Source organism: Chiloscyllium plagiosum, unplaced genomic scaffold (genome assembly GCF_037043375.1).
Source record: "Chiloscyllium plagiosum isolate Xiang-an unplaced genomic scaffold, Cpla_swu_hap1 HiC_scaffold_9, whole genome shotgun sequence".
Classification (NCBI taxonomy): domain Eukaryota; kingdom Metazoa; phylum Chordata; class Chondrichthyes; order Orectolobiformes; family Hemiscylliidae; genus Chiloscyllium; species Chiloscyllium plagiosum.
Genome location: NW_028270147.1, coordinates 84,266,347 through 84,282,558, shown reverse-complemented (window position 1 = coordinate 84,282,558; position 16,212 = coordinate 84,266,347). Strand labels below are relative to the sequence as shown.

At 45.5% G+C, this 16,212-nt stretch overlaps 1 protein-coding gene across 1 annotated transcript in view; it reads left to right on the top strand.

The window, feature by feature from the left end:
* LOC122554608 (procollagen galactosyltransferase 2-like) overlaps nucleotides 1-15,560 on the top strand; it is a 181,985-nt gene extending 166,425 nt beyond the window's left edge. The window contains exons 11-12 of the mRNA XM_043699912.2: nucleotides 3,711-3,917; nucleotides 13,570-15,560. Of these exons, the coding sequence (XP_043555847.1) occupies nucleotides 3,711-3,917; nucleotides 13,570-13,843 (481 nt within the window). The 3' untranslated portion in view covers nucleotides 13,844-15,560. The remainder of the gene's footprint in view (nucleotides 1-3,710; nucleotides 3,918-13,569) is intronic.
* Nucleotides 15,561-16,212: the final 652 nt, after the last annotated feature.

The following is a 16,212-nucleotide window of genomic DNA, read 5'->3' as shown; positions in this document are numbered from 1 at the left end:
CGACCCCACCACCAGGGATATATTTCCCTCCCCACCCCTTTCTGCCTTCTGCAAAGACTGTTCCCTCCGTGATTACCTGGTCAAGTCCACGCCCCCCAACAACCCACCCTCCCATCCTGGCACCTTCCCCTGCCACCGCAGGAATTGTAAAACCTGCGCCCACACCTCCTCCCTCACCTCCATCCAAGCCCGTAAAGGAGCCTTACACATCCATCAAAGTTTTACCTGCACATCTACCAATATCATTTATTGTATCCGTTTCTCCTGATGCGGTCTCCTCTACATTGGGGAGACTGGACGCCTCCTAGCAGAGCGCTTTAGGGAACATCTCCAGGACACTCGCATCAATCAACCCCACCGCCCTGTGGCCCAACATTTCAACTCCCCCTCCCACTCTGCCGAGGACATGGAGGTCCTGGGCCTCCTTCACTGCCGCTCCCTCACCACCCGACGCCTGGAGGAAGAACGCCTCATCTTCCGCCTCGGAACACTTCAACCCCAGGGCATCAATGTGGACTTCAACAGTTTCCTCATTTCCCCTTCCCCCACCTCACCCCAGTTCCAAACTTCCAGCTCAGCACTGTCCCCATGACCTGTCCTACCTGCCTATCTTCCTTTCCACCTATCCACTCCACCTTCCTCTCTGACCTATCACCTTCATCCCACCCCCATCCTCCCATTGTACTCTTTGCTACCTTCCCCCACCCCCACTCACCAATTGTACTCTATGCTACTTTCTCCCCACCCCCACCCCTCTCTCATTTATCTCTCCACCCTTCAGGCACTCTGCCTGTATTCCTAATGAAGGGCTTTTGCCCGAAACGTCGATTTTACCGCTCCTCGGATGCTGCCTGAACTGCTGTGCTTTTCCAGCACCACTAATCCACACTAGTTTAAACCCTCCCTAACCACTCTACCAAGTTAACCCCTCCCTTCGCAAGGACATGAGTTCCAGTTCTGCCCAGGTGTAATCCGTCCAGTTTGTACAGGTCCCACCTCCCCCAGAAGTGGTCCCAAAGCCCCACACATCTGAAACCCTCCCCCTTATACCATCTTTTCAGCCACGACTTCATCCTATATATCCTGCTGTCTCCACCTGACTAACTCATGGCACTGGTAGTAATCCTGAGATAACTCCCATTGAAGTCCTACATTTTAACCTCCTTCCTCGTTCTCTATATTCTGCTTTTAGGACCTGATCCCTTTTTTTTAACCTATGACGTTAGTACCAATGTGTACCATGACCACTGGCTGTATGACCTCCCCTTCCAGAATGACCTACAACCACTCCAAGACAGCCAAAACACTACCAGGGAGGCAACACACCATCCTGGACACTCAATTGTGGTCACAGAAACACTTATCTATTCCCCTTACAATTGAACCCCCTGTGACTGACATTTTTATGAAGGAAGTGAGGATTGCAGATGCTGGAGATCAGAGTCGAGAGTGTGGTACTGGAAAAGCACAGCAGGTCAGGCTTGACTGTGACATTTCTTTGCCTATTTCTCCCTCCCTCTGCAGCAGAGCCAATGATGGTGCCATGAATTTGGCTGCTCTTGTTATCCCCTGAAAGGCCATTCCTCTCAACAGTATCTAAAATATTAAAGCAAGGGAATAGCCAAAGGAGATTCCTGCCCTCCCTGCGTACCCTTCTGCTCTGCCTGGTGGTCACCCATTCCCTTCCTGCCTGTAGAGTCTGAATCTGCAGTGTGACCACCTCTCCATCTGTGCTATCACGATATTGTCTGGTTTGCGAGTGCTCCACAGTGACCCAGACATCACTCAATCCCTGAATCCCAGGCTTCCAGGAGCTGCAACTGGAGACACTTGTTACATGCATGCAGTTCTCAGGCACTGGACATGTGCCCAGCTTCCCATATCGAGCGAGAGGAGCAGAGTACCATTTGGAGCTCTCCTGCTGTGACTTACCCCATTAACTTAATTAACCTTACAATGTCAAATGCTTTTAATACTGAATTGAAGCTGCTGATGATCTCTGCTCCGATAATAATTTCTCAAAGCTTACCTGCTGCTCACCAACAACCGTTTTGCATTCCTTTGCTGCTCCAACCTTCCTCTCACAATGTTCTGTCTCTTTTTGTCTGAACCTTGCCTCCTTTTTGTTTTGGTTAGAGGAGGAAGGGTGCTGACCGTTCCTTAACACCAAGTTCTTTCACGATGTCCTTCACACCCATACTGACTGCAAAATCCACTCCCAGACTGCTTTTATTAATTTCAAAAGTATACTTTATTCGTAATAAATCTCTATGTGTATATATACATTGTCACAAATGCAGTTCGGTTCAGAACAGTTACATATCAAATAAACAAACGAAATATTGGACTTTGCATCCAAACAAGCTAAAGACCTCTCTTGTGCATAACAATACTATTATTTACGTATACTTGAGACACTAATAGGGTTTGATAGCTGAAAGGACCCCCATTTACCTTCACTAGGATGACATCAGACAGTGGTCTTTCTCCTTGGCAGTAGCTGCCCCAGGCTTTAGTGCATCCCTTAGCACATAGTCCTGGACCTTGGACTGTGCCAGTCTGCAACTTTTTTATTTATTTCAAAATTATCCTTTATTCATAAAAAAGCTCTTAGTCACAAATTAAGATTGGTTCTGTAAAGTTGCATATCAGGTAAACAATCAGAACATTGGACTTTGGGGAAGGTCGTTGGTTTGATTTTGGATTGAATTAAAGTCCAAACTTTTGTTTGTTTATTTATTTATTTGACACACAACTGTACAGTCCACTCCCACACTGCAAGCAAGTGTTGTCTCAGCACCCTCTGGTTGGATGCTCTTCCTCCTGCTGGTGACCAGGGATGGTCTTCCACAGTGCCTTTCACATCCATGTTGACTGCAAAGTCCACTCCCAGAATGCAAACAAGCAATGTCCCTGCACCCTTGGATGTGAGTAGTTTTGGTTCCATTATTTAAGGAAAGGTATAATTTCATTGGACGCAGTCCAGAACATTAATTAGTCTGATCCATGATCTGGAGGAAAGGCTAACCAGGCTGGGACTCTATTCATTGGAGTTTAGAAGAAGGTGATATGATCTCCTTGAAACATATAGGGTTCTTAAGGGGCTTGACAGAGTAAATACCGAGAGGATGTTATCCCTCAGGGGAGAATCTAGGATCAGAGGGCATACTCTCACAATAAAGGGGTGCCAATTTAAGACTGAGATGAGGAGGAATGTGTTCCTAGGTTTGAGTGTCTTTGGAACGCCTTGTCACAGATAGCTGTGGGAGCAATGTCCTTGTGTATATTTAAGGCTGAGGTAGATTCTTGATCAGTGGGGGGAATTTAGGTAACTGGGAAAATGCAGGAAAGCAAATGGTAGAAATGTCGGTACAGCAATGATCGTATTGAACAGTGGAGCAGGCTCACGGGGCTGAATGGCCTGCTCCTGTTCCTATTTCTTATGGTTTAACACCTGGAGCTGTAGATAAGATTAGATTCCCTACAGTGCGGAAACAGGTCCTTCTGACCAACCAGTCCACACCGACCCTCTGAAGAGTAACCCACCCAGACCCATTTCCCTCTGAAGAATGCACCTCACACTATGGGCAATTTACCATGGCCAATTCACCTGACCTGCACATCTTTGGACTGTGGGAGGAATTAACCTGTGTCAGTTTTCTTCTTTCCCCTGAAGTCACTCATATTTTCATTTGCTGTTTTTAACTCAGCTACGTTGGTCGAAAGCGGATGCAAGTGGACCATCCAGAAAAGTCGGTGCCTGGCATTAGGAACCTTGTAGAAGCAGATTATTCCTACTGGACACTGGCCTACGTTTTATCTCAGCAGGGGGCCAAGAAGCTGGTGGCAGCTGAACCTTTTGGGAAGATGTTGCCGGTGGACGAATTTCTACCCATCATGTACAATAAACATCCGGTGTAAGTCACTCGTGCGTTCTGGGTGCTTGGGGTTGGAGAGTGAGGGAGGGCCCTGGTCCAACAATGAAGAGAATGGCAAAAGGCATCTTAGCCTCTTCCCCATAACTAGCATCTGTCAAGAAAAAATGCTAGAGATGGATTTGTCTGGCAGTTTACACAGTAGAGATGTTTCCTGATGGGTAGTTGTCTTGATACAATCTACAAAAATAGCAGGTAACTAGATTTTCATAGATAAGGTGTAAATGAACAACATTGGACCTATTAGTTACCCTTTATTGACTGATTTTCTGTCAATCTCACTAGATTTCCCTTCCCATCATGGACTTAAGTCAGGTCCCAGCAATGACTGTCTCTTTGAGGGGAATGTGGAACATTCTTTCTTCTACTCCTACTCAGATCCCCATCTATAATTCTTTCTCAGGTACCTCGACTATACCAGCTTACACACCAATTCACACAGGGATTCCACTTCATTCCCCAGTTTTTCTGTCTCCATCATATGTGTTCTGAAGATGCCAACTTCCACTGGACTGCCTGCAACATCACCTCCTTTTTGCCTCTAACATGGATCCATCCCTACACTTTTCAGTTGAGTTCGATCCATCTCCTACACTTCTGCCCTCTTCCTTTTCCGACCCTCCTAGAACAGCAATAGGATTCCCATTTCCTTGCTTTCCATCCTGCCAGTTTCCACATGCAAAGGATCATTCTCTGACATTTCCATCAATTGCAGCAGGATGCCACACTAAACACATCATCCCTTCGCTCCGTTGTCAAGTGTTCTGGAGGAAGCACTCCTTTATTGGAACCATGATCTACTCCTCCATCACTCCTTACATTTCGTCCTTCCCCCATGACACCTTCCTGTATAATCAGAGTGTTACACTTTCTATTCCCACCTTCTTCCTCACTGTACAAAAAACTAAGTCCATTTTACAGGTAAAGCAGATTTTCACTTGTGCTTCTTTCTAAGTAGGAGAAAGTGAGGATTGCAGATGCTGGAGATCAGTATCGAAATGTGTGCTACTGGAAAAACACAGCAGGTCAGGCAGCATCCGAGGAGCAGGAGAGTTGGCATTTCAGGCATGAGCCCTTTGACAGGAATGTTTATGCCCTAAACGTCGATTCTCCTGCTCCTCGGATGCTGCCTGACCTGCTGCGCTTTTCCAGCACCACAATTGACTCTGATCTCCAGCATCTGCAGTCTTCACTTTCACTCCTGCTGGGTGTCTCTACCATTTTCTTTGTTTTAGATTTCTGGCTTCATGGGACGGTGGCACAGTGGTTAACACTGCTGCCTCACAGCGCCAGAGACCCAGGTTCAATTCCCGCCTCAGGCAACTCTCTGTGTGGAGTTTGCACATTCTCCCCGTGTCTGTGTGGGTTTCCTCCGGGTGCTCCAGTTTCCTCCCACAATCCAAAAATGTGCAGGTTAGGTGAACTGGCCATGCTAAATTGCCCGTAGTGTTAGGTGAAGGGATAAATGTAGGGGAATAGGTCTGGGTGGGTTGCGCTTCGGCGGGTCGGTGTGGACTTGTTGGGCCGAAGGGCCTGTTTCCACACTGTAAGTAATCTAAACTACGATGCTGAAGACCTGAAACAAAAACAGAAATTACTGGAGAAACTCAGTAGGTCTGGCAGCATCTGTGGCAAGAAAGTAGAGTTAATGTTTTGAGTCCAGTGACTCAAAACTCTAATTCTGATGAAAGGTCATCAACTTCCCACAAATGCTGCCGACCTGCTGAGTTTCTCCAGTAACTTCTGATTGTGTTTCCAGCTCCATTATTTTGATCTATTTGAGAACATAAATTAAAGGAGATCATTCACAAGATCTTGTACCCCCCCCCCCCGTTACGATATCAATTTGGCCTGGATTAAGCCTCTGGTAGATGCTATCCCACCACCAGTAGATCTCTAGCAGTTCAAACATATAACTGATTATAGAACTTAACCCATGAACAGTAAGAGAGGATGTGCATTCAGGGCAAGAGGAAATTTGGAGGTATCTCCTTCCAAAAATTTAATGAAATTGAAGGAGAATTGAAATGCAGTTCTGTTCTCCGTTCAAGTGGGCCAACCTCAATGACTGAGTGAATAAATACCTCAATGTGACTGAAATAACCCGATAGAGGCTGGTATACCATCACCAGGTCACCCTTAATTTACACGTGCAAACACTGATCCAGCTCCCTCAGAACCAGCTCTCAGAGTGAACAGGATGTCTGACACTCCTGAGCTCAGGGCTCCTTGATTGGACCAGATTAACAGCCCCACTCAGGGAACTTGTAACTATAATGTACACCTGGCTGACCCTCTTACCGTCACTAAAGGTTTAGCCACTGGGTGAAGTTCCTCCAACTCTGCTTCTGGTACCAGTGGCATGTAATGGACAGTAGCTTGCCTTTTATGCTGAGCATCTCGGAAGAAATTCTCCTTTTCAGGCAGCAGCAGCATCGAAGTCTGCTATGTCCATCTCAGATTCTGAGGTATCTTAAACGGGGAAGGAAAGCCCACAGTTTCCGGAACAGTTGAAAAAACAGTCAAGGAGCCAGGCACGTTTTGCTACCGTTTGCAAGTTTGCAGCTTTCATATGTTGCTTGTTCAGGACTGTCACACTATATAACGTTGGATATTTGGACTTGACCTTGCGTCACACAGCCGTTCCCATGTTTCCTGCGTCAAACTTGGTCCCTGGAAGTAAATCATCTCTCTCATTCAGCAGAGTCTGTGTCAGGTATTGGCATTCTCGATGTCGTTTCACCTTCCACCCACCTAGCCCCAGGTCCAAGATGATCAGGTTTAACCTGGTGTGGAGTCTTCCCCCCATTAGCGACTCTGCTGGAGAAATTCTTGTAGTTACATGAAGAGTGGTTCTAGAATCAAATAGGAATGGAACAGTTCCTGCTGCGAAGCTGTTGGCTGTTTCTTTAAGCTTGCCTTCAAAATTTGGACTGCTCTTTCTGCTTGGCCATTGGAAGTTGAGTAGTATGGAGCTATCATTATATATGTATGTTTATTTATTTGTTTTGTGGGACGTGGGTGTTGCTGGCTGGCCAGCATTTATTGCCTGGCCCTAGTTACCTTTGAGAAGATGTTGGTGAGCTGCCTTCTTAAACTGCTGCAGTCCACGTGCTCTGGATTGACCCACGATGCCATTAAGGAGGGAATTCCAGGATTTAACCCAGCAACAGTGAAGGAATAGCGATATATTTCCAGTTCAGGATGGGAATTGGCTTGTTGTGGAACTTGAAGGTGGTGGTATTCCCATACTTCTGCTGCCCTTGGACTTCTGGGTGGAAGTGGTCATCAGTTTGGAAGGTGCTGTCTCAGGATCTTTGGTAAATTTCTGCAGTGAGTGTAGATGGTACTCACTGCTGCTACTGAACATCGGTAGTGGAGGCAGTGGATGCTTGTCCATCAAGCGGGCTACTTTGTCCTGGATGGTGTCAAGTTTCTTGCGAGTTGTTGGAGCTTCACTCATCCAGGCAGTTGAGGAGTATTCGAGGTGGTGAACAGTTTTGGGGAGTCAGGAGAGGAGTTACTCGCTGGAGTATTCCTAGCCTCTGACCTGTTCTTGTAGCCATTGTGTTTATATGGTGAGTCCAGTTGAATTTCTGATCAATGATGACGCTCAGGATGTTGATAGTGGGGAATTCAATGATGTTAACATTGTTGAATGTAAAGGGGCGGTATTGGATTGTCTCTTATTGGTGTTGGTCATAGCTTGGCATTTGCATGCCGTGAATTTTTCTTGCCACTTGTCAGCCCACGCATGGGTATTGTCCAGTTCTTGTTGCTTTTGGACACAGACTGCTTCAGTATCTGAGGAGTCGCAAATGGTGCTGAAAATTGTGCAATCATTGGCAAAAATCCCCATTTCTGATTTTATGATGGAGGCAAGGTCATTGATGAAGCAGCTGAAGATGTTTGGGCCTAGGACACTGCCCTGAGGAACTTCTGCAGAGTGTCCTGGAGCTGAGATGACTGACCTCCAACAACCACAACCATCTTCCTGTATGTCAGGTATGACTCTAACCACCAGAGAGTTTGCCCCCGATACCCATTGATTCCAGTTTTGCTCGGGATCCTTGATGTCACACTTGGTCAAATGCAGACTTGATGCTGACAGCTGTCATTCTCACCTCACCTCTGGAATTCAGCTCTTCTGTCCATGTTTGAACCAAGGCTGTAATGAAATCAGGAGCTGAGCGGCCCTGGCAGGACCTGAACTGGGCATTAGATTGTTACTGAGCAGGTGCTGCTGGTAATACTGTTAACACCTTCCAAGCCTTTGTTGATGATGATTACCATTTGACTTTTGGAAATGCTCAAATTCCCTGTTGGTAACTGATGGTGCATTATCTGTGCTGGAAATGTGTTGCTGGAAAAGCGCAGCAGGTCAGGCAGCATCCAGGGAACAGGAGAATCGACGTTTCGGGCATAAGCCCTTCTTCAGGAATGGGGAAAGTTTGTCCAGCAGGCTAAGATAAAAGGTAGGGAGGAGGGACTTGGGAGAGGGGCGTCGGAAATGTGATAGGTGGAAAGAGGTCAAGGTGAGGGTGATAGGTCAGACTGGGGTGGGGGCGGAGAGGTCGGGAAGAAGATCTCAGGTTAGGAAGGCGGTGCTGAATTTGATGGATTTGACTGAGACAGGGTGGGGGGAGGGGAAATGAGGAAACTGGTGAAATCCGAGTTCATCCCTTGTGGTTGGAGGGTTCCTAGCCGGATGATGAGGCGTTCTTCCTCCAACCGTCGTTTTGTTGTGGTCTGACGATGGAGGAGTCCAAAGACCTGCATATCCTTGGTGGAGTGGGAGGGGGAATTGAAATGTTGAGCTACAGGGTGGTTGGGTTGGTTGGTCCGGGTGTCCCAGAGGTGTTCTCTGAAACGCTCCGCAAGTAGCCGGCCTGTCTCCCCAATATAGAGGAGGCCACATCGGGTGCAGAGGATGCAATAGATGATATGTGTGGAGGTGCAGGTGAATCTGTGGCGGATATGGAAGTTTCCTTTGGGGCCTTGGAGGGAGGTGAGGGGGGAGGTGTGGGCGCAAGTCTTGCACCTCCTGCGGTTGCAGGGGAAGGTGCCGGGAGTGGAGGTTGGGTTGGTGGGGGGTGTGGATCTGACGAGGGAGTCACGGAGGGAGTGGTCTTTACGGAATGCTGATAGGGGAGGGGAGGGAAATATATCCTTGGTGGTGGGGTCCGTTTGGAGGTAGCGGAAATGACGGCGGATGATGCGCTGTACATGGAGATTGGTGGGGTGGTAGGTGAGGACCAGAGGGGTTCTGTCCTGGTGGCGGTTGGAGGGGCGGGGTTCAAGGGCGGAGGAGCGGGAAGTGGAAGAGATGCGGTGGAGGGCATCGTCGACCACGTCGGGGGGGAAATTGCGGTCCTTGAAGAAGGAGGCCATCTGGGTTGTGCGTTTTTGGAACTGGTCCTCCTGGGAGCAGATGCGGCGGAGTTGAAGGAATTGGGAGAATGGGATGGCGTTTTTACAGGGGGCAGGATGGGAGGAGGTGTAGTCCAGGTAGCTGTGGGAGTCGGTCGGTTTGTAGTAGATGTCCGTGTTGATTCGGTCGCCTGAGATGGAAATAGAAAGGTCGAGGAAGGGGAGGGAGGAATCTGAGACTGTCCAGGTGAATTTGAGGTCGGGGTGGAAGGTGTTGGTGAAGTGGATGAACTGTTCAACTTCCTCGTGGGAGCACGAGGCGGCGCCGATACAGTCATCGATGTAGCGGAGGAAAAGGTGGGGGGTGGGGCCAGTGTAGTTGCGGAAGATGGATTGTTCCACATATCCTACGAAGAGGCAGGCATAGCTGGGGCCCATGCGGGTGCCCATGGCTACTCCTTTCGTTTGGAGGAAGTGGGAGGATTGGAAGGAGAAGTTGTTCAGGGTGAGGACCAGTTCAGTCAGTCGAAGGAGGGTGTCAGTGGAAGGGTACTGGTCGGTACGGCGGGAAAGAAAGAAGCAGAGGGCTTTGAGTCCTTCATGATGGGGGATGGAGGTGTACAGGGACTGGATGTCCATGGTGACAATAAGGCGTTGGGGACCGGGGAAGTGAAAATCATGGAGCAGGTGGAGGGCATGGGTGGTGTCCCGAACGGAGGTGGGGAGTTCTTGGACTAAGGGGGACAGGACCGTGTCGAGGTATGCAGAGATGAGTTCGGTGGGGCAGGAGCAGGCGGAGACAATGGGTCGGCCGGGGCAGTCAGGTTTGTGGATTTTGGGCAGGAGGTAGAAGCGGGAGGTGCGGGGTTGTGGGACTATGAGGTTGGAGGCGGTGGATGGGAGATCACCCGAGGTGATGAGGTTATGGACGGTCTGGGAGATGATGGTTTGGTGGTGGGGGTTGGGGTCCTGGTCAAGGGGGCAGTAGGAGGAGGTATCTGCGAGCTGGCGTTTGGCCTCAGCGGTGTAGAGGTCGGTGCGCCAAACTACTACCGCGCCTCCCTGTGACAAACACTTCCAGGAGTCTGGGCATTGCCAAAGATGTGCACAGTTTTTCTATCGTTACCCCCATGTTTGACAAATGAACTCTATCCACACCCAGCCATTTTGGGTGTCTGCAGTGACTAAGAACATTGAACCCTTGAAAGGAAATGTGTAGTTAACGAGTAACTGAATCCAAGGTTTACCTGGCCATTCCCCTGAAAGTGGGAGAGCTGCTGGTGATAGTTTTCGACGTCGGCACTCTGTGCATTGCCCCATCAATGCAGCTATGTCTGCATCCAATCCTGCCATCAGACACAATGTCCCACCAACATCATCATTTTGGAAATTCCTGGATGACCCTGATAGAATTCACCCAGTACCTAGCGATGACCTTTACTCAGGAAACTCACTCTTGCTCCCTATAATATTGTGCTGTCCCCTACTGTCATCCAGTCTCTGAATCCAAAAGGGTTTCAATTCCGATTGTGATGGCCCTTTGGTTTTCCCCATCGCCACCAGCTGGTTTAGTTTTTCCCGGTCCAAATGTTTCTGTGCCCAAAGTCTGATATTGTTAGCTATGACTGGAAGTGTGTCCAGAAAATGTACAACCAATATGAATTCTTCCAGCGACTGTACCACCGGCAGTGTTTCTGACAGTGGGAGGGATCTCAACACGTTTGTTACATGGCCTCCCAGACAGTGTTCCAACTTGTAATTATGTGCACTTCGTATTCGAGCCCACTGCTGAATTTAGCCTGAAGCTGTGGGTGGCACTGCCTTGTGCTCTGTAAGTAGACCTAGCAGGGGCTTGTGGTCCATTTATTATTATAAATTATTACGTAAATGTATTGACAGAACTTCCTGACTCCAAATATGACCACTAAACCTTCCTTCTCAAAGTGTGTGTATTGACACTTTGCATTAGCCAAAGTCTGAGGTGCATACGCAATTATTTGTTATACTCCATTAGTCCAACAATGAGCTGATACTAAACTGATATTGTACAGGGAGGTATTGCATGTCAATATCTGATCTCGCTTGGAATCATAGTGTACCAACACCTTCAAGGATGATAACTGTTTATTCATTTCCCTGAAACTTATGGGTTGGCTACACAAATAGTCCCAAGGCTGACCCTTTTTTTAAGAGTTGATGCAAAGGAGCCAGGATGGAGGCCAAGTTATGTATGAACTTTCCGTAATTGTTCACTAACTCAAGGAAAGACCTCAGCTCAGGTACAGACGTAGGTTCTGGACCAGGCCAGACCCCCCTCAATATATTTTAAGAAGGTAGCTTAGACCATAAATTTTTCTTATTTTAAAAGTGGATGTACCAGGTGTGATGCAACTGGTCAAAGCACTCAGTAATTTATTTAAACACTATAGGAAAAAACACAAAAAAAAGAAAGCAGAATTTAGAATAACTTAACTGTTGGAAAACTTATCTGAATATTTGATATAGTAACTTAACTGTTCCAATACAGTAATATCCCCAAACACACCTCCTGGGCAAAGGTAAATTAAAACACAGATTCTTACAGGCAGAAAGGAACAACATCCAGAGAAGGTCAGTTAAAAATAATTTACTGAGGCTAGCAACCCTTCTGGACTCCAACATCTTGTGACTGCTACATCTAAAACCTAGAAAGCCTGAACTGGGAGAACTGGCCACTCCCTTCCATTGTACAACTGTTTTAAAAATAACCTAAAAGCCTCCTCTGATTGTTGACTTACAGTCTTTTGTAGCCATTTCAGCACCTCCGCCTTTACAACCTCTCCTCAAAAGAAAAAGTCCCAGGACCTCTTTAAAGTGACAGATCATCACAAATGTAAACGGGAGCACCTTTGATCGCCCTCACTTTATCTTCCAACATCACTCATATTGATAGCCACCTTGAATGGCTCAGCATAATTAGGTTTGGCTAACACTGGGGCAGTGGTTAAAACAGCTTTCAGGCTGCCAAGTGCCTTCTGACAATCCTCTGCTGAAATTTTCCGTATTTCAATATGTCAGTGGAGCACCACATTGAAAATTTGGTCTAAACTTCCAATAAAACATACTCAGTCCCAGGAATTGTAGTACTGCCCTGTTCATCGAGGGAATGGGAACTTACCAATAATTTTTGTTTTCACGTCCATGGGCCCATCTATCCATGCCAAATGATGTGGCCCAGGAATGTGATTTGAGCTTTCTTGTACTCTTAGTCAGGTTCATAATCAAGCCTGCCTCCCAAATTCAATTGAACAATGCCAAAAGATACTTCGAATGTACCTTCTTTGTGTGACTAAAAATCACCAGGTCGTCGATGTACACCATTCAACTGCATAATCCAGAAATGACTTTATTGGTTAGTCTTTGGAATGTGACTGGTGTATTTTTAAGACCAAATTAAACTAGTACAGTGACTGAGAGAAAGTGAGGACTGCAGATGATGGAGAGTGAGAGTCAATAAGTGTGGTGCTGGTCAGGCAGCATCCGAGGAGCAGGAGATTCGATGAAGAATGAAGAGAAGAGTCCAGCATGCACCAGTGATTAACATCAGGAAAACTGTTCTTCAGATTTAGTGTAGATGTGTCGTAGAATACACTAAAACGATGGAACTAGAGAAGCTGCTGTGGGATATTGTCATCTAAATGTTTTATAAGCTTATTAAAATCAGATAAGCTATGATCGTATTGAACGACAGAGCAGACTCGAAGAGCCAAGTGGCCTACTCTCATTCTTTGTTCATACCTCTAAACAATATTATTTACTTGTGCAGTGATATTCAACATACATTTTAAACTATTACATGCAGACACGCTAACATTTCTGTCTGTGATTCCCAGGCTTTGGTAGTATGTGGTTAACAGTGGCCCCAGGAGTTCTGCAGTTTTTCAGAGATCTTGAAATGGATGTTTAGAATACTCTAAGATTACATATAGATATTATATACATGCCCAACCTTTCTACTTGTCTTTCTGATAGGGGAGAGAGAGCTTTGCTCTCTATCAAACTTGTGCACCATTTGACTTCAATCTGCATTCCTTTGTTGCATTATTGTATGGAGTTTATTCTGTTAAGTCAATAGCCCAGCCAAGAGCTTTATCCATGGTTTAAGAGGGTTTTACTGACATTGGTGAGTTTGTATGTGTCAGGAGGTAGATTCATTGCACTCAGTAATGGAAAATATAGCAGATCAAATATAATTTTGTTAATTATTTATTACATCTTTTAACAGGGAAGATTATATGAAGTTCTATGAACCTCGGGATTTAAAAGCCTTTTCAGTGGAGCCATTGCTGATTTACCCGACGCATTACACTGGGGAACCAGGCTATGTTAGTGATACCGAAACCTCCATAATCTGGGACAATGATGAAATACAAACGGACTGGAACCGCAACTTATCCAGAAAAACTAGGGAACAGGGAGAGATTGGGGCCGAAGCTCAGAATACAGAGGCACTGCAACCCCAAACGCCCATTGGCACAGCTTCTCGAGATGAATTATGATGTGGTTCTGCACTATTCGGCTCTGATCTGTGATCAGAGCCAATGTTTCTCTGTCAAACCTATGTGGTTTGGGGAAAAGAATATCATGTCTGCTGGAAGGCAATTACAAAATCTCTTGGAATAATGTGACATAGAATCAAGTGAAAGCTGTAGTATCTCTTCATTGGGCTTCTTGCATCTTTTCAAAAGGTGACCACCGATTTTAGCAATCAGGTATCAATTACTATTGGATTAGTTGAAATCTTCAATGTGGTTCCTTTCTTTCTATTTCCTTATCTCTTGTATTGGCTTTCACCTGTTATATATCGCTCCACTATTTTAATAAAGAGCCAATGGGTGTGGGATCTCCTTAGTGCTGTCCAGAGGATAGCCCTTTTTCTGCTACTGTGCAACTTCATGCTGATATCTGCCTCTCAAAAGAATCTATGGTCACATACTGGTATAGGAACTGAGCAGGGCTCAAAATAGTATGACTAACTCTTCAACTGCTGCAAACCAATGAGGGCTAGATTTTCAAAACTGCTGTTATCACAAGGGTGCTTTTGGTGCCACATTCAATATTCAGAATAACACTTAGTATTTCTGCGAGTCCAGAATTTCTCTAAGTGGTACTAGTTTTACCAGCTTTGTTACTTTAAATAATTGTGTGTTGTATGTATGTGCATGTGGTTTGTTTCTATTTATTTCTGTTCCTCAGTGGCTTGCAATTCTTGCTGTATTGAATCAGAGGCAAAATAATGCCATTCTTCTCTCTCCAGAAGGACATTATCGTTGGTTTTCCTCCAAGATCAGTGCAAAACTCTACAAGTTAATTTTAGACCTTTACGTCATGGTTGAGTTTCACCCCTACGAGCTGGTACAACATGGAAATTTGAGTAATGATGAGAAATAAACATTTATTTGAAGTCTTTACTCATCACGACACTCTCAAAAGTACCAACATAAAGGGAGAAAACATTCAAACTGTATGGGCAGTGAGTGCTGATTGGTACAGGATTAGAGAATGGACCCGAACTGCCTAGCCTTGTGGCTTGTTTTGATTCAACAACATCGGAGATTGCCATTCCCTGATTCATTTAGCAGGGCAATGCCTTGACTAATCAGTCAACCTGCCAATTTAGAATTTAGCAAAGTTTAGCTGTCAACTGTCCATCATCATCTAACCAGTCCATTTTCTATTAGTAACGTCTCTATCAAGCATAATGCACTTTCCAACCCATCAAAACTCTTTTCTTGTGCAGTGTAAAGTGTTGTTTCCCTTTATGTCGATATTCTTGCAGCTATCCTGATGAATGTAAAACTTGAAAAATACATGTCCTATTTTACAGCAATACCCAAGTTCTGTATTTGAATATGGGAACTCTTTGCTAATGGAGGTATCCGACATACAGCTGATATGATTAAAATGGAATCTAGTTTTCGGACTTGAAATGATTTAACCCCCTGATGAGCCCATTCTGTTCTTGCAAATCGTTTTTGAATGTTGTATTAGTCTGGCTGTTGGAAGATAATTTTGGAAAATTGATCATTTCTGTTAACTGCTATTTAATAAATTGTTGAAAGTGTGGAAAATGCATTCTGTTCCATGCATAAAAATATATTTTGTGAAATCAGGAGATATGCACAGTACAAATAGAAATCTCATTTAATGCTGCCTGGACAAGACTAAAGTTAAAAATCACACCACACCAGGTCATAGTCCAACAGGTTTAATTGGAAGCACACTAGCTTTCGGAGCGTCGCTCCTTCATCAGGTGATAGTGGAGGACTCAATCCTAACACACAGAATTTATAGCAAATATTTACAGTGTGATGTAACTGAAATTATACATTGAAACATTGATTGTCTGTTAAGCCTTTCATCTGTTAGAATACCATGATAGTTTCACTTCTTGCATGTGTAAATCACAAAATCTTTTAAAAAGTTGCATTCTCAGGTTAGCTGTTAACAATGGTGATAGCTAGACAATATGTTGAAGGTGTTAGTCCCCTGTGTTCTCTTTCTGTGCCATGATGTTTAGATTGATTCTAATCCAAAAAGTGATATAATGGAGTTTTACATGAATTCATGCAGTTTTTGAACTCAGAGTTCTACATGAATGCATGCAGTTTTTCAGCAAAGTACAATGTAACCCTGCAAGTACAAATTCACCCCACAAAATATATGTGTGCATGATGCTCAACTCATCGACCACCAGTTCCAAAGTGCCACAGCAAGGAACCGTAATGACCTCCTCAGGAGACAGACACGTGCTGCAACCGACAGGGTACCCTTCGTTGTTCAGTACTTCCCAGGAGCTGAAAAACTACGCCATGTTCTTTGTGACCTGCAACACATTATCAATGAGAATGAGCACCTCACCAAGACC